This window comes from Alligator mississippiensis, chromosome 5 (genome assembly GCF_030867095.1).
Source record: "Alligator mississippiensis isolate rAllMis1 chromosome 5, rAllMis1, whole genome shotgun sequence".
In the NCBI taxonomy this organism is placed as follows: domain Eukaryota; kingdom Metazoa; phylum Chordata; order Crocodylia; family Alligatoridae; genus Alligator; species Alligator mississippiensis.
Window position 1 is genome coordinate 160,644,187 of NC_081828.1, and position 17,526 is coordinate 160,661,712.

The window sequence follows — 17,526 nt, forward strand, 5'->3', positions numbered from 1 at the left end:
TTAATAATTCATAATTCTTAATAAGGTTTACTATATGTAATTCATAAATACTTTTGTAAGTCATTTAAACTGTGATACATGCATAATAATATGTTGGCAACTGTGAACTATTAAAACATTAAATGCAGGACAGATGGGGAGAGCGGGAGGTTGCCATGTCATGTCTTAAACAACACCAAAAAGACCAGAGTCTCAGTTACTACTCACTTTACTCCACACATAGACCCACTTGTCTCAGTGGGACATTCCCGGGATAAAGTGTTATTTAGCATAACACGGCTACAACCTACACCCCCATTTAGCAGAATGGGGTGTCTGAATCTAACGGGTACGTTGAAGTGTCCTGGGTTATATTTAAAGTCCAGTTTGAGTTCTGTGGCTCATAATGATGCAGAACTCAGTATTAAAGACATGAAACAGGACGGACTGAGTGTCTTTTCCAGTCTGAGAGGCTCATCAGCTGCAATCAGCCCAGTGCCAGGGGAATGGGATGAAGCTCCGGGCAGGAAAGGGTGCACTGAGCAGTGCTGTAGCAAAGGTGGGCAGCCGCCTCCCCTCCTCCCTGCCAGCCTGAGGCAAATGGATGGCAAGTTGCAGCCACCCCTAGCAGTTTGCAGGAACTTTCCTCGAAAGCAATTGCCCGCTAGTTGCCAAAGGCATTCGAGGCGGCGGGAGAGGAGCTGCTCCATGCAGCCTGAGCCCTGAGGAAGGAGGGAGACATGAAGTGTGTGGCTGGGGAGGTGAGGCGTTCCCTCCCCCCGCCCCCCGTCCGCTCCTCTCACAAGAGGCCAGCGCGCCTCCCCCGCGGCTTTCCCCCCATTCATAACATCCCTGTTGCACCTGCCAGCAGAACAAGTGGCAAACACATGGGCTCGGGGCCTAATACCCCGAGTGTGAAAGCAGCATTCAGAGCGGAGCGAGGGATCAGCGCGCGCGCACACACCGAGGCAGCAGTCCCGGCTCGCGCTCAATGCGAGGGCGCTGCTCACACCGAGGGGGCGGAGCGGGGCGGGCGCCGGCGGAGGGTGGGATCGAGGGGGCGGAGGGGGGCCGGCCAGGGTGGGATCCTCCGTGCCGAGCTCGCCGCTGCCTTTTGTACTTTACCCTCCCAGCCTGTCAGTGCTCAGGGCCGCAGTGATTGAGAGGGAGGGTGTGTTAGGATTTGGGGGAGTGTGCGGGGGTGGGGGCTGGCTCCTGGGAATCCTCTTGGGAGTGTGTGTATGTCTATGTGTATGCGTGTGTGCTGGGATGGGGGAGTGGGTTAGCTCTGGGTAATCGTGTGTGTGTGTGTGTGTGTGTGTGTGTGTGTGTGTGTGTGGTGGGCTCGGGTGGAGTGGGCTGGGGTGGGCTGGGGTGGGGGAGTGGGTTAGCTCCGGGTAATCGTGTGTGTGTGTGTGTGTGTGCGCGCGCGCGCTCTTATGTGCGTGTGTGTGTGGTGTGTGCGCTGGGATGGGGGGGAGTGAGTTAGCTCTGGGTAATCCTGTGTGTGTGTGTGTGTGTGTGTGTGTGTGTGTGCGTGTGTGTGCGTGCGTGCGTGCTGGGGTGGGGTGGGGTAGTGGGTTAGCTAGGGCTAATCGTATGTGTGTGTGCACGCGCGCGCGTGTGTCTATGTGTGCTGCGATGGGGGGATGAGTTAGCTCTGGGTAATCGTGTGTGTGTGTGTGGGGGGGTGCTGGGATGTGGGAGTGGGTTAGCTCTGGATAATCCTGTGTGTGTGTGTGTGTGTGTGTGTGTGTGTGTGTGTGTGTGTGTGTGTACTGGGGTCGGGTGGGGTGGGGTGGGGTGGGGAAGTGGGTTAGCTCTGGGTAATCCTGTGTGTGCATGCGTGCGGGTGTGGTGGGGAGTGTGTTAGCTCCGGGTAATCCTGTGGGGAGGTCGGTGGTGCACACCCGGCACAGCGGAGCGGGACGCATTCATTTTGGGGAATCTTAGCGGACGGGAACTGGGGGTGCATCTCCGTGCGTGTCAGGGCTAAAGTGTTAGATGCACGGGAACCGCGTGTGCGCATGTGAGAGAGGGACTGCGCGTGGGTGAGGGCATTAGACCTGGGGGCGCTCTGAAGGGGGTGATGACTACGAAAGCCCCCTGAAAAGTCAAGGCAGGGTCCCAGCCGAGCTCGGAAGCGTGTGACAAGGAGCCGCCCTCCCCGCGGTTGCCGGGGTGTCTGTCCTGCTGGCAGAGGTGCGACCCCGCGAGGAGTTTCCTTGGCGAACCGGCGGCGCGCTGCGTGCGGGGAAGCCACGTCCCTGCTGCACAATGGGCGGGGGGCTGTCAAGGGGGGAGGGGGCGCACGAGGGGAGAAAGCTCCGTGCTTCACTCCCCCTGCGCCCGCCTCACGGAGGGTCATTCCGCCCTTTTATCTCGCAGCTCTCGTGCAGGACGGTTGTTAGACAATTAGCCCCGGCATTGGCCTCTCCTTGCACAGGCCTAAACGCTGCGGAGACTGGCGGTGGCAGGCCGTTTGCAATTGAACTCTGGCGCTTCTGACTTCCACCCGCGTTAAGCATGGCGGGGAAAGCCAGTGCCACACACTCTTGAACTTAAAAAAAATCACTGCGTCAAATATAAGTCCCTCTTGAAGCTGCCATAGCCAGAGGGAGAAGCAGCGCTCAAGCGTGCCTGGAGGGAGGAGAGCCTCCGCTTTGCACAACAAACCCTGCAACAATGAGCTCTCTTGAGAGGGGCCCTCTCCGTAGTCACTGCTCTGTCCACCTCGGGTCAACAGGACTTCAGCCCGCTTCAAACGATGTCTCACTACCCCATCCATCACCAGAGATCTCTGCATATGGTCTCAGGTTGCAGCAAGGGAAGTTTAGGTTGGGTATTGAGGAAAGAAAAACTTTCTCACTAGGAGGGTAGTAAAGCACTGGAACAGGTTGCGGACTTTCCACCCTTAGAGTTTTTTAAGAGCAGGATAGACACTTGGCTGTGAAAAGCTGGCCCAGCTCTGCGTAGGGGGTTGGACTAGATGACCTCATGAGGTCCCTTCCAAACCTCATTTTCTATGTTTTTATATATTTAGCAACTTTGCTGATTCACACCTAAAAAAAAATCGACGTTTTCCCCCTCTCCGTTTCAATGGAGAGAAGGGAATGCTCCAGTTCTCTGCTGTGTTTTCCTGGGATGCTCGGGTCGACCTGGGGTTCCCGCTTGTGAGGCACCCTCATCGGCGTCTGTTCACCGACGGGTAAATCAGTAACAAATTCACACAATACAGATTAACCAATAAATTGTTGGTGGACCGCAGGCAAACAGGAACCTAACATTTGGTAACATATCCAAGATGCAGAAAAGGAGGAAAGAAGAGAGGAAGAAAGGTCCCCTTTCCATCATACGCCTGTAATGGGTCCATTACAAAGGTTTTCTCACAAATGCAATCCTAGGGAGCATCTCTCTGTTCCGTAAACTGAGGGGGGGGGACGTGTTGGCTAGACCCATTTTACTATGATTATTACAGAATACATATTTTAAAGCCAGTCCAATTCATCTGCTCTGTACCACCAATCCTATCCCGCTTATAATACTTTTGGAAGTAGGGATGAAATGAAAACCCAGTTGATTCTTAAGGATGCGACTAGTTCTCCGGCAGCAGGGAAAACAAGAAAGCTGGAAATCCTAGATGCCACACTCCAGCACCAAACCTCCAAACACATTTCAAGCGTCTCTGAAAATACGACAGATAAGTCAGAACCGAAAGTTTGTGGGGACGGGCGCACATCGGATACCCCAGGGTCCCCGTGTGAGCTAGATGTGACATGTCTGTACAAGGCACGGGGCGGCGTATAAAAATACCTGTGAACTTTTAGCAAAGACAGCAGTTCTGTCCCTGAAACCCCGCTCAACACGAGAGTTTCGCCCAAGTAAGGTTTCAGGATCGGGCCCGGGGGGGGGGGTGGCATTAGAGGGGAGGGGGTCCCAGGAAGCGCTTGGCGCAGAGCTCTAGCTCTTGATTTCCAATCTTTGTGTACAGGAAGGCTCGAGGAGCCTTTACTTCTTCTCCCCCACCCTGTTATTTAGGTCCGCCATTTGCCATTTAACACTGTTAAAATAAATACAGAGCTTGACTCCCTAGAATCCCCTTTGAAGCTGTTTACCCAAAGTGACGTTACTATTGCAGCGTTTTATTGCAATATAATACAGTACGGGAAAGGAATAGGGGGAGTTCATTATTGTGCTTGATAAACATAGGAAAAGCAAATGTCTGACCTTTGATTTGTACAATTAATTATTCCAGCTAGAAAAGAAAATGAGTCTTAATTGTGTGCAGCTTCCTGGAAGATCAGCTCCATCTCCCCCTGCAAGTCCTTTGAATAAGGCTGTGAAGTTCTCACTGAGCTTTCTGACTGTCCACTGGGAAAAAAGGAAGATCGTTGTATTTTTTTTCCAACGGAAAAAAAACAATCGAAGGAAACTAAAGAACTCCTTAAATAACTCAGCAGACTTTTATTTTTCTCCAACTCTACAGCACAGAGTCGCAGAATGACTTTTTCAGTGATATCCTGCACCTGCAGATAGAAATTAATATATATATTTTTTAAAATACAACAAGCCTCTACAGAGTTCCGCAGTTAGCTAAATCCAGTGACTTAAACCCAGCGCGCTGTATCTTTACATCTTTGGCTGTCAAATCACGTTAATAGCAGTGGGTGGTCATGGTTGGAAATTGACTTCCTAAGTCTCACATTAGTATCTAAGTGATGCACCGTACATGGGAATCCGTAGGGGGTTACTTATTGTGTCCTCATGCAAGATTCTCAGTATCCAAAGTCATCTCGAAAACAAACCTTTTTGCTTAGTGATTAGGTTACCGGGGGCCACGGGGGAGCGCATCACAGACTGCGAGAAAGAGATGACACAGTCCTGCCTGAGCCGGAGGATGTGGACAACACATCCCCCGGTGGGGGAATTAGTTTGGGATTGGTCATATAACCCAGCACAGGCCAAATCCTGCTCTCCTTCCTGAGGACATATTCCCATTGAAGACACAGGGCTGAGGGCAAAGGGAGTTCTGCCTCATTCTGAGCACCGCAGAACATGTCCCTGGGTGACATAGGGATGAATTATTAACACCTAGCAGGACTGAAGGTAGAGGCCCACCTCGCGTGAGCAAAGCAGGCAGGAGTTGATGCTCTGCATGTAATAGCCAAAAAATAAGTGAAGGACCAAATTCAGCCCTGGGAATCTGGAGGAAGTCCACATAGGTCAATTGAGTTACTGAGGATTTACACGGTTCAAATACAGAGGAGAATCCGGTCCGGTTTGTGCTACTTTATTGATATCAGTGTTTAATCTCTACATCACAGAGGGACACATTGGGTGTTCCTTAGTAGAGCAAAACGCCCATTGACTTCTATTCCATTGACTTCAATGAGAGTTTCGCTCCATTAAAGACTGCAGAATTTGGCCTAAAGTGACCGCAATAATTCTGCTACCGGTAATGGAGCTTCAAAGCTAGCTCTAATTAGCAGACAAGTAAGATCGTTAAGCCCGGGTACAGTTTAAGTGTACGGGAGCTGTGAAACAGTTAAACGCTCCTCATTTCAATCTTGCGTTATTACAGAACTCTACCCCGTGCCTATAATCCTTCAAAACGTTACTTATAGACAAAACTCTTCATAAAGGATTTCTAGTTTCAGAACTGAAATGTTACTGTTACAGAAAGGAATCATAAATTACTGGAAAATTATGGAAAGTTTCAACATAAACTGATCTCCTCCTCCCCCCCCAGCTTTAAAGCAATAATAACATAGCATGGCTTTATACATATAAAACACACACCCAGTCGCTTCTGTTTGCACGCAATCCAGATGACTCCAAAAGGGTTCTGTTAATTCTGATCACGATTTGTTCACACTGGATCGCCACCTTTCTACGTAGCTCTTTTCCTAACAACTTTCTGACTACTGAAGGAAGCAAAAGGAAAGTACAGAACAATATAAGTGTTAGCAGGACACGCCATGACAAAATTACACTGTAAATCAACCCTGGTTACATCACAAGGGAACCGTGTACAGCCCCTTTGCATGCCCATCTCTATATGTCCTTGCTAAATTCCAGAACTGAACTTTCACCAGGCGTTTAAATGGTGTTATTAAATAGCCTGCTACTTTGATTCCTGCCTAAATATTTTCCCCTCTGAAAAAAAAAATCTCCCCTGAACTAGAATTAATTTTGGAAAGACCAGTTTCACCTTGCCATAAATCAGTCTTACTACTGAGAACCGCGCAAGGATGTTTCTTTCTATTGTCCTGTGTGAAATACAGCAAAGAAAGTAGATAGGAAAGTCAAAAACTTTTTTTTTTTAAAGGACACTCGCATAACCAAACAATAAGTAATCCTCTTGAAATCCATCCGGCACGACAATAAACTGAAATGGTCCCAAATCTTGAGTCGTACACAGTACAATACCCATCTAAAATAAATAAATAAATAAGTAAATAATTAAATAAATCCTAAATTTTGGTCAGTATTCTAGGCAAAATATGCTCAACAGATGATAGTAGAGATGCAGCCAGAAAACAACTCCAGCTATTTAAACTGCCAAATGAGACATAAAGCCGCATTGTAAAAATCATCTGGAAAACAGGTTTTCCTATTGAAGTCGCTATGTGTTAATTACTGTGATCTGGAAGAGCTCTGTATCTAAACGCCTGGAAGCCGACTTTCACCCCGCATATGTAAATGAAGAAAGTGCTGAATCGAAGCCAGAGGGTTCATGTTCGGATTCATTTCCATGCATGCCTAGACATTAATATGTGTTCATGTAGGGTTCGTACAGTACGAGGTGTTATTTCCTTATAAAGAAACACCAGGTCTCGCTTTCCATTCTCCTTACAAAATTATTCGCATTATTTATGCTACATTGAGCGATCTAATTTCTTCGTGATAGTCAGCTAATTGCTCTGGCAGGTAATTAGAAGCGGTTTACAACGAAGAGGGATTTTGCAGTGCCCCTCGGATTATGAAGTTGCTCTGTAAATTATACCATATTTGCTGAAGGGAGGGGAGAATAACGATCTTTTTCCCCCCCTTTTCTTTTTAAAAGAAGTTCTCCTGCGATCACAGATCCAATACTTTAAAAATGGAAAGAGGGGTGGATATGGGGGGGCGGGGGGGAGCATTTCCTGGACTCAGAGTCGAATTATTCTAAAGCACGCGATCTGAAGCCCATTTTGTTCGTGCTCACTGGTCCAGAATAACTTGGCCATTATGGCCGGGAATGGGCCAGGTTTGAAGCGAGCTTCCTGCGCGATGGCAATCTCCAGCAGGCATGTGGGAAAAGAATGGCTTAAATGGGGACATCTGTTCAGTGTTGCTCATCTCACTCCTGCAGCCAGGTCAGGTTAAGGGAGTAACCTGTTCGCCACCTTTTTTCCCCCCTCCCCCCTCTCTGGTTAATAAGGCTGCTGGAGAGAGGAAAAGCTAATTGCTGTGCCATCTTGGCAAATAAGGACAGAGACGATGGCAGCTATATTGTAAGGGGAAAGCTCGGTGTATCAATATTGGGCTTTCTCTCGAGGCTAGTCGAGTGGCTTCTGCCTATTTAGGTGATCTCGTAATCCATAGGCAGACAATCTGAGAGATCCATTTTACTGCTCAGGGGAGGCAGCTTTATTTGAGGATCAAGGGATTCTTGCACTTATTAGACAACAAGGCTGGGGAAGGGGACGGTTATTTTCAGGTTGTTCTAGCTCCAGCTCTGTAGTTGGCAGAAAATAAAAACCGTGGAAACGTTTCAATTGCTTTTTTATTTCCATTGTAAGTATTCTGCACAGCCTGACTGGTGCTGTGATGCGGGAGGCTGATGCAAAGCCTCATGCGGGAGGCTTTAAAAAATATTATTATTATTATTATCATTTTTTCAGAACCCCCGCCCCCCCCCCCCCCAATATTTTCAGGGCATGACCCAGCTTTAAACAATCACCATCAATGGGAACGTCACCTCTTGCCCACCGATTTTTTCCAATCGTTTACTGTACCTTGTCACACATTTGTGAAGCTTGTACAATGAGGTGAACACGTGTGGTTAAACCCTCGGACCCAGAGCAGCTCCTAGATTATTTGTAATTAAACACAGTTCTCAAAGTAACATTTATCTTCCCGAAACTGCGATTGCAATTGTCAAGCCCCTGGAGGAGGCGCGGGGTGATGGGAAGCTTTCCCTCCTTCACCAGCGGAGCAGAATGAGAAGAAATCGATAGTGCTGAGGAGAAGAATTTAGGAGTTTTTAACTCTTAAGTGGTAGCTGGGAGGACGTGAGCTACAGCAGAAGCACAGAAAAAAAAAACGGCGCTAAGCAAATCGAGGCGAAGTAAAACCGAAGCGACCTACTGTATTGCAGGGAGCAAGGTCTATCTCACGCGATCTCGCTGTCCCTTTCTGTCTCTCTCTCCCCCTCCGCGTGACAAGTTCCCACCAGCGAGCAGCACCGGAGCCGGCTGTGCCCCCAGCGCTGCTGCCGCCGCGAACCGGCCGGCTCGAGCCCCGGGCGCCCCGCGACCTGCCATGTGCGAGCGCGCTGCTCCGAGCCGGCGCCTCCAACACACGCCGCGAGGCGAGCACTGAGGGTGCGAGTGGACATCTCACTCCAGGCAGGAGCACAAGCAAATGTACAGGGTGCACGCACGGACTGTGTGCATATACACATCCATAGATATACACTACACACATGCATGTGTGTGTGTGTGTGTGTATAATTATATATATATATGTGTGTGTGTGTGTATGTATGTATACATATATATGTATATACGTATATGCATATATGTATGCGTACAAATATATGTATATTTATATGCATGTGTGTATATGTGCACACACACATATATACATATAGGTATATATATATATGCACATACACACATATATATGCATACATATTACACACACAAATATACATAATATATGTGTATACACACACACACACACACGTGTATGGTGTATATTTATGGATGTGTATGCGCACTCAGTCCGTGCGTGCACCCTGAACATCTGCTTGTGCTTATGCCCGGAGTGATTATATATTCTTTTAAATTTCCTCGACTCAAGGTATGTAAAGAGGTCAGCCTGTGCCTTAATAACCTGAGTCAATGATGAACCCAGTGTTTGTCTGGAGTGAAGCCCCTTTCGAGACGAGAAAGCCTCTGAGTTTAAAGCCTCTGGAGTTATAAAAGTTGTGCTGCCTCTTGCGTTCCCAGAACAGGAGGGGGTGGGGGATGACCCAGTGTTTGCAGGTACCACCTGAGGCAAAAAAATAAGGACGTTTCAGTGCAAAAAATAAGCAAGGTTGGGGGGAGGGGGGATACAGTTTCGGCTTTGCAACAGTCCCCAGCAGAGCGCAGGAGCTCATGGCACAGCTGCAGCCAACGAATTTACTTAAGGAGCAATGAGACAAGCGGCCAGGAGCAGCCAGGGCGATGATAAGGTGTGCAAGACAATGAAGTAATAACATTCATCAGTATTCTTGTTCAATGGTCGCCGTTAATAACAACCCAGGCCTTTTGGGACGGTGGATCCAGTGGGTCCCCCCGCCCTCCTTCCTGAGTTGAGCCCAGGCAGACTGGGGGAGAGTTTGATGTCAGCGCTGAGTAAATCATCAGACAACCTCCAGGTGAAAATGGCTGCCGGCAGGATCGGGAAAGGGGGTGCCCCGCTGCCTTCGTGGGCACTCGGAGGGCAACACCTGAAGGGACTTTGCCCAGGAACCCGAGAGGCTCAGAGACGCGTGAGCCCAGAGCCCGGGATGCCCCGCTCCCACCAGGCTCCCACCCGCCAGGGGTATTTACCAGCCTCCCAGCAAAGCGCCAGGAGTGTCCCGTGCCCGGGAGGAGGGCAGGCGTCCGCATCAAGAAGAACTGAACCCAGTTCCGTTTAAACAACCGGACTTAGCTCCCAGCTTCAGCGCGTTCACTCCGGGCAGATGAAGCAGTGAGAGCCCTTTCTGGGACTCTGCCTTACTTCACCGTCCACGCGTTAGCACCGACACGGAGCTCAGATACGCAATACACATCACCCTAGCACAAAAAAAAAGTCCTGGGCTCAACATTACTATTTACTTGCAAACGTAGTGCTGGTTCATTATCTAGCTCTTCAGTCCTTCCCAACTCTTTCCATTTAAAAGAGCCGGAGAGGAATGATCTTTCCATTTTATCAGAAAGAGCCACCCCCCGTTAAAGCCCACGTTTATTTCTCAGGACACCGGTCACCGCACAGGGCCATTGTTTTGCTCCAAGGAAAAGAAAGGTTCCCGAAAGCTTCTCATTGCAGCTCGGCTTCTGAGCAGGCTGCTGTATATTGCAGGCACAAGGTGTAAGGTATACTTGAGCAAGTTCTTCCCAGGATGTAAATTAGGTCCCAAAAGCTGTTGTCCAAATCGAAGAAACAGAGAAATTAATCTGGGAGACTATCCATCATAGCCTGTAATAAAGGGAGCGACATGGATGAGACAGATGATATGATTAAGGAGCTGTGGTCGTTTTAATTAACTTTTTGCTGTCCTGTAATGATCAAACTGGTCAACAGACCCGGTCAATAAGCATGTTAATATCAAACAAATAAAACCAGGGATGATTAAAAACCTCCTGGTTTATTAAATTTGAAATTCAAATGAAATTTATGCTGCAGATGCATACAGAATGCTAATAGATTTTAGCTTTATTGAGAGTGGATCCCACAGGTTTTCAAGAAATAGCACGGACATTTATCTACCTCAGTACATTAAACTTCAAATGGGGGAAAAAAAGTTTTAATTAATTTCGGAAAAACCTTTCCTTGCTAGCTTTTGCTCCGTCCCCCACCAACCTGTATACTCCCTTGATGTAATATACCCTTAAGTGCAGTGGTCAATAAAGCAAATGCAAACCAAACTGTACGGTTTCTCCACTCCTCTGCCCAGCAGGCAACATCTACAAAGGGGGAAGGTTACAGATGTTTCTGGGGTGAATTCAGCAATGATCAGCAAACTTCTCCCAAAGTTCAGAGCCGCTGCTGTTTTAGTTTCACTGAAACTATCAGGACAACGGGACGATGCCACGCACCGTGTTCTTGTCCTTTCTGTTTGGTTAGGTGGTGTTTGCCTGGATTTTTTCCTTGAAGCTTTCTGTCCAATTCCCCTCTAACGACTGCCCGCACGCTATTTGGTCATCGAGGTTTTCAGGATTTCCAATTCGACCGTCTCGCTGCTTTTTTAAAAAGCGGAAAACTGGACTGAAAAACGCAAAACTTTCCGAATAAAATTAAAAGAGCTAGGAAGAGCCTCAGGGACAAAAAAAGAAAAAACTTCCTGCAGGAGCTCAGTTCATGCCACGTGCAGACAAACTGGGATGCGAACTAAAGACTTGAGTCGAGAGGCTATTTTTAAAAGACACAGAACTGAAGCACTTCATTCATCCGCTGTAAAATAGATGGACGATCTCACACTGGAGGTAATGCAAACCCAACTTTATGCGCGAAGTGGTATGCTAGGGAAGGCGACTTTTTTGAGCCGCTTATAAAGCATATAGCTTAAAATGCCTGTTTTGCTCTTAAGCTTTCTGATCTATGTCTTAATAGTTACCCTCCAAATCCAAGAGATAAAGGAAGTAGAGATAAAAGTTAATAAGCATTCATACAGAGGAGTCTCTCGAAGAAGGCTTTTCCCCCTTTGCGGGTGATAGTATTGATTAGAATTAAACCCGAAATTTAAACAAGTGTGCATTAGGTCTGTAAAATGAATATCATTATAGAAGGAGACCAAAGCAATGAAGTTAATTCTTTTTTATTTGTTAAACGGAGTTCCCTCCTTCCCCCACCCCTTCCTCCTTCTGGGCTGGCCTGTCACGCCTTCTCAACAGGCTAAAATCATTCAGAGCAGCTCGCAGAGAGAAACACGACATTTATGGTAACCGTCAGCCTTCAGAGAAAGCAAGCAGTTCATTAATTTACTTCACTCTTACTTCAAAGTATGATAATGCACGTTACCCCTTGAATCAATAGATATGATGTACAGTCAATATCCCCACGACGCCAACACGGGTTAAACACACGCACACACACGCAACAAGCAGAGATCCAAGCCGGCTTTGCTGCATGGAACTTACACAAGTGACAGAATGTCGGTCAGAGACAGCTGGATTTCTCTGAGTCTTGGGAAGCTCAGATGCATTTAAGGAGTTTCTTTAAAAAGAAAAAAAAAACAAACAAACCCCAACTATGCCAGTCAAAACAGCAGTCTCCTTTGTTTACGGTGCTAATCACTTCTACCTTTTCATTTAGCTGAGATCACCAGTTGGAGAAGGGCAGGCGAGGAAATAAAACTGCGTGTTTTCCATACGTAGGGTGGAAGAGCTGTTCTTCGTTTCTCGGTATGAAATACTGGCTATTATATATATAGCTTTTGTGTGATGACAACTTCACTTCTAGGGGTGAGTCGAAGGGGTGTGTGTGTATGTATATATGTATATGCATATACATTGTACACATACATTGTACATATATTGTAATGTACATATATATAAAATATATATACATGCACATACATATACATTGTACAAGCTATATATATATATATATATATATATATTACCCAATCTATATGTTGGTTATATATAATATATAATAGCCAGTATTTCATATTGCCAGTATTTCAGGTAAATATATTATATAAAATATAGTATAGTATATATATATATATATATATATATATATATATATATATATATATATATATATTACCCGTTGTAGCATTGGCAAAACTCTGGAAAAGTGTACAGAGCCCACACCACACAAACTGTCCCTACCCTAGCTCACCTATGCTTGGTAAGATTCATTTTGGTGTGTCAAAAAATCCACAAACATCCAGCTGCAGAGACAGATCCGGACAGAAATGTACCTAGATTTGAGGGGGCAGGGTTCTGGGGGGGGGGTCCCCCATTAAAAAATATGAGGCTTTCGCATCCACCCAAAGGAAAAAGAAACCCCCCTAACCAGTCCATCAGAAGACACAATCCACAATTTGCAGACACAAAAACCTGTTGTCGGATTATGTATACATGTCTCCAGCAGGAAACGGAGAGAGAGAGAGCGAGCGGGGGGAGAGGGAGAGGCAGGGGATTAGCCAGCTTTACCAAGGAATGGACTGCGTGACAGTCACTAAAAAGGAAAATGCTGTGGAGAGTTTATAAGTAAAAAAAGGGGGCACTGGGAAGGGAGAAGGCACAGCTGCGTTGGAGGCGACGCCTGTGCATTTGCCCACCCTCCCTTCCAGCGGCAGCGCTGCTCCCGGCCGCACTCCCGCCGCCGCGCGCCCTCCCGGGGAGCCGCCGCGGCTGCCGAGCGCGCGGAGCGGGGCTGATGACCTCACGCAGCAGCGTATGGGAGCGGGCCGGCGAGGCCGCAGATTGGCTGGCGGGGACTCAGCGGCACTTCAAAGCCGGAGAGGGAGCTACAATTGTGGTGGAATGGGCGGAACTGATCATTGTATTGCACACCTCTAAAAAACGCTGCCTCTGATTTATCAATATAAAAAAGATCCTCTGAGAGGAGGGCACTTTTGTGTGATGGCAACTTCACTTCTAGGGGTGAGTCGAAGGGGTTGATTTTTTTTTCCTTCCTCTCTTGCTGGTTTCATTAGTTTCTTTTTCACTGGCGATTGCAGCGCGGTGAAGCAGCCCTGCCTCGGCCGGGGCGATCAGTCTCCTCTCTTGAGGGCTTTTTTTTTTTTTCTCTCCCCCCTCCCCCCTCCCGCCCTCCTAGTACAAGGGAGTTTAGGAGAAAAGAAAGAGCGAGGGGGGAAGAGGGGGCAGAGTCACTCTTCAGCGTGCACCAAAGGGCTCGAAGGGCATTTGTAGCAGCCACCTCCAGCGCCCCGGCTGCCTCCCCGGAGAACTGGCCTCTCTCCTCTCCATGTGACCGCTTCGGAGGTGGGGGTGTGGGAGGCAGCGCCGCTTTGCTGCCCCGGGCCAGTCCCCGTCTGCAACACACTGTGCTTGGGGGTGGGGGGGGGGTGTTTTTTTTTCTTTTCCTTTTTTATGATTCCCCTTTAAAGTCCCTGCGCCCGGCGCGTCCGGCAGGTCCGCTGAACTTGGAGCCGGTGTCTGTGTGTGCGGGTACGTAGCCGAGACTCTGCGAGCTGCTGCTGCTGCTGCTGCTTTTTGGCTTCCGCAGCTCGGCCCTTGCGGCCCGAGGGAAGCAGCGTGCGGAGCCGGGGCTGGAGGAGGCTGGGGGGGGAATGGGGCAAAGGAGCTCTCACTTAGTTTTTCTAGGCTTGCTTGTCCGCTCCCGGGCGGGGCAAGGGCAGGGGCAGCCCGGGCCGGGCCGGGCCGGGCCGGAGGAGTGACCCCGGCGGGGCCGCGGGGCGGGCGGGGCGGGGCGGGGAGGGAGAGGAGAGGAGGGGAGGGGAGGAGAGCGGGGTCCAGCCGGAGCTGACGCCCGTGTCGCGGCCGTGTCCCCCGTGTCCGCAGGAGGAACCGAGGTTGGGCTCCACTCCCCTGGCCATGCTCGCCGCCACCTGCAACAAGATCGGCAGCCCCAGCCCGTCGCCCTCTGCCCTGTCGGACAGCGCGTCGTCCTTCGGCAAGGGCTTCCACCCCTGGAAGCGCTCCTCGTCCTCCTCGTCGTCCTCAGGCAGCTGCGGCGCGGCGGGCTCCGGCCTGCCCGGCTTCGGCGTCTCGGGCTCGGGCCGCGGCGGCTCGTCGTCGGCGGCGGCGGCGGCCGCGGCGGCGGCGGCGGCGGCGGCCGCGCTGGTGTCGGACTCGTTCAGCTGCGGCGGGGCGCCGGGCTCCAGCGCCTTCTCGCTCACGTCGAGCGGCGCCGCGGCCGGCTCGCCCTTCGCCAACGACTACGCCGTGTTCCAGGCGCCGGGCGGCGCGGGCGGCGGCCCGGGCGGCGGCGGCCCCGGCGGCGGCCCCGGCGGCGGGACAGGCTCGGCGCAGGAGGCGGCGCCGCAGCCCGTCTTCCTGTCCAAGGTGCACGCGTCGGTGGACGGGCTGCAGGGCATCTACCCGCGCGTGGGCATGGCGCACCCCTACGAGTCCTGGTTCAAGCCGTCGCACCCGGGGCTGGGCGCGGGCGACGTGGGCTCGGCCGGCGCCTCAGGCTGGTGGGACGTGGGCGCGGGCTGGATCGACGTGCAGAGCCCCGGCGGCGTGCCCGGCTCCCTGCACCCGGCCGCCGGCGGGCTCCAGACCTCGCTGCACTCGCCGCTGGGCGGCTACAACTCGGATTACTCGGGCCTGGGCCACTCGGCCTTCAGCAGCGGCGCCTCCTCGCACCTGCTCAGCCCCGCCGGGCAGCACCTCATGGACGGATTTAAGCCCGTGCTGCCGGGCTCCTACCCGGACTCGGCGCCGTCGCCGTTGGGCGGCGCCGCGGGCGGCCCCATGCTCAGCGCCGGCCCCAGCGGCTCTCCGCGCTCCTCGGCGCGACGCTACGCGGGCCGCGCCACGTGTGACTGCCCCAATTGCCAGGAGGCCGAGCGGCTCGGGCCGGCCGGCGCCAGCCTGCGGCGCAAGGGGCTGCACAGCTGCCACATCCCGGGCTGCGGCAAGGTGTACGGCAAGACGTCGCACCTGAAGGCGCACCTGCGCTGGCACACGGGCGAGCGGCCCTTCGTCTGCAACTGGCTCTTCTGCGGCAAGCGCTTCACGCGCTCGGACGAGCTGCAGCGGCACCTGCGCACCCACACGGGCGAGAAGCGCTTCGCTTGCCCCGTCTGCAACAAGCGCTTCATGCGCAGCGACCACCTCAGCAAGCACGTCAAGACCCACAGCGGCGGCGGCGGCGGCGGAGGCGGCGGCGGCGCGGGCGGCCCGGCGGGCGGAGGCGCGGGCGGCCCGGCGGGCAACAAGAAGGGCAGCGACACGGAGAGCGAGCCCAGCGCCGCGGGCAGCCCGCCCTGCCACTCGCCGGACCTGCTGCCGCCCCCCGAGCCCGGCCACAGGAACGGCCTCGAGTGATGAACCCCGCGCCCCCGCCCGCCAGCCCGCCCGCCGCGCCGCGCCGCGCCGCGCCGCGCCGGGGGACGCGGACATGTAAGTAACCCGAGCTGCTGCACCGCCCCGCTTTCTGCAGGGAGCCCGCGCCCGGCCCGGCCCGGCCCTGGCACCGAGGCAGCGCCGCGCCCGGGCCGGATCCTGACCCCGACAACCTGTACCCTCCCCAAAGCCTCTGGCGCGGGACGCTTCCGGGGGTGCCTGTGCGGGGCTGGGGCCGGACGCGCGGCATCTCTCGCCGTGCTCATGTCGCTCGCCGAGGCCGGTGGCGCAGGAAGCCCCGCTTCCCAGCCAGCCCCCGGGGGGCTGCCCTCCGCCGGCCTCTGCCCTTTTGTTCTCGGCCCTTTCCAAACCGGCTTGTGTTGGCCAGGCCGCCCGGAGAGTGCCTGCCGCTCTCCAGCCAGAAGAGAGCATTAGGGTCAAACATCACCCCCCCCCCGGCCCCCACCAACCCCGACTTGTGTTTTAAAGTTTAAAGGAAGTGGAGAAGCATCGATGGGTTCAAGCGAATGCCAAAAATAAATACATAAATAAAAGGGGGAGGGGGATAGGAAAATTGAAAATATTTGTACAATTCCGCTCAACTTGCTGGTTTATACAGCGGGGGAATCCTACCCAGCCAATACAACTCCACCAGCCTCTCTGTGAGGTGCAGTTGTCCAGGAGACGATTTTGTATAGTATTTTTCTTGTACATTAATTCCAGTAAATATTTGAAAATATATTGAAGTACATTGGAGCTTTTTAAAATTTTTTTTCCTCCTTTTGTCACGAGAAAATCTTAAGCGTTATTGTTGCAGTCCTAGTTAACTGCATTTTTTTTTCCTGGACTCTTTCCTCCAAGTGCATAGCAAATGGCACTTCGGGATCTAGTTTTTTGGCTTGAATATTAATTTAGATAGGCATAAAACTGTAATTAAGCAACACTATTTGATAAATGTTGAATGACATTTAATTTAATGGAGCATGTACTTATTTGCATTTGCTGGCAGTTCAGATATAGTTAAAGTGAGAGTTCTCCTATATTTCATAAAGTGGGTCCGTCCAAACCCATGTATTAAATAAACTGTCCAAGTGAACCTGAACTAACGTTGGCTTATGTGTATTTCCTGAAAATAATATTGATAAATGTTAATGAACACTCCTGAAACACTACATTAGCGGTTTGCAAATGCTGCAAACTAATTGTCTCATTGTAATGTTGAAATAATTTGGATATTTCACATTGAAATGGAAAGCCCTTCGCTGGAACATTTTAGATTTGCATTTTAAATGCATGAAATGTATTTGATTTTTATCTGTAATATTTTAAATGGTATTAATAAACTCCAGATGAAACATTGGCTCTTAGGTCAGTCAGTTTTCTTTGAACGCAGTGCCAGCAGGTGACGATTTAACTTAAGCTCGCACAGTCTGAATCATTCTCTGGAGTCGATGTTAAAGCCTAATTTTAAACGCTCACACACCTATCCCGCGATCTACACGTGTGGCACTAAAATTGATGGTTAGTTAATAGTTAGGCTGTGTAAAAACTCTGTTTGGTACCAAAAGGGGAAAAT

At 50.8% G+C, this 17,526-nt stretch overlaps 1 protein-coding gene and 2 long non-coding RNA genes across 5 annotated transcripts in view; 1 reads left to right on the forward strand and 2 right to left on the reverse strand.

The window, feature by feature from the left end:
- LOC132250922 (uncharacterized) overlaps nt 1-12,476 on the reverse strand; it is a 55,001-nt gene extending 42,525 nt beyond the window's left edge. Inside the window, exon 1 of one of the 2 annotated variants that reach the window (XR_009462632.1) lies at nt 12,241-12,476. This is a non-coding gene — a long non-coding RNA (uncharacterized LOC132250922). Of the gene's footprint in view, nt 1-8,331; nt 8,581-12,240 lie in introns of those variants that run through there. The other variant, XR_009462631.1, reaches the window with a different exon arrangement.
- Nucleotides 4,101-7,854, reverse strand: LOC132250923 (uncharacterized). The gene is made up of 2 exons (XR_009462633.1): nt 5,779-7,854; nt 4,101-4,505 (listed from the first exon to the last, which is right to left on the reverse strand). It is a non-coding gene; the product is annotated as an uncharacterized LOC132250923 (long non-coding RNA).
- Nucleotides 12,477-13,269: 793 nt separating the features above from the next.
- Nucleotides 13,270-17,310, forward strand: SP8 (Sp8 transcription factor). Of its 2 annotated transcripts, XM_059728939.1 has the most exons (3): nt 13,272-13,556; nt 14,024-14,084; nt 14,439-17,310. In XM_059728939.1, exon 3 carries the CDS (start codon nt 14,472-14,474, stop codon nt 15,930-15,932), a length of 1,461 nt encoding a protein of 486 aa, XP_059584922.1. In that variant the 5' UTR covers nt 13,272-13,556; nt 14,024-14,084; nt 14,439-14,471; the 3' UTR covers nt 15,933-17,310. The 2 variants fall into 2 exon arrangements, with proteins under 2 accessions (XP_059584921.1, XP_059584922.1); XM_059728938.1 differs by lacking the exon at nt 14,024-14,084 and having other exon boundaries at nt 13,270-13,556.
- The last annotated feature ends 216 nt before the right edge of the window (nt 17,311-17,526 follow it).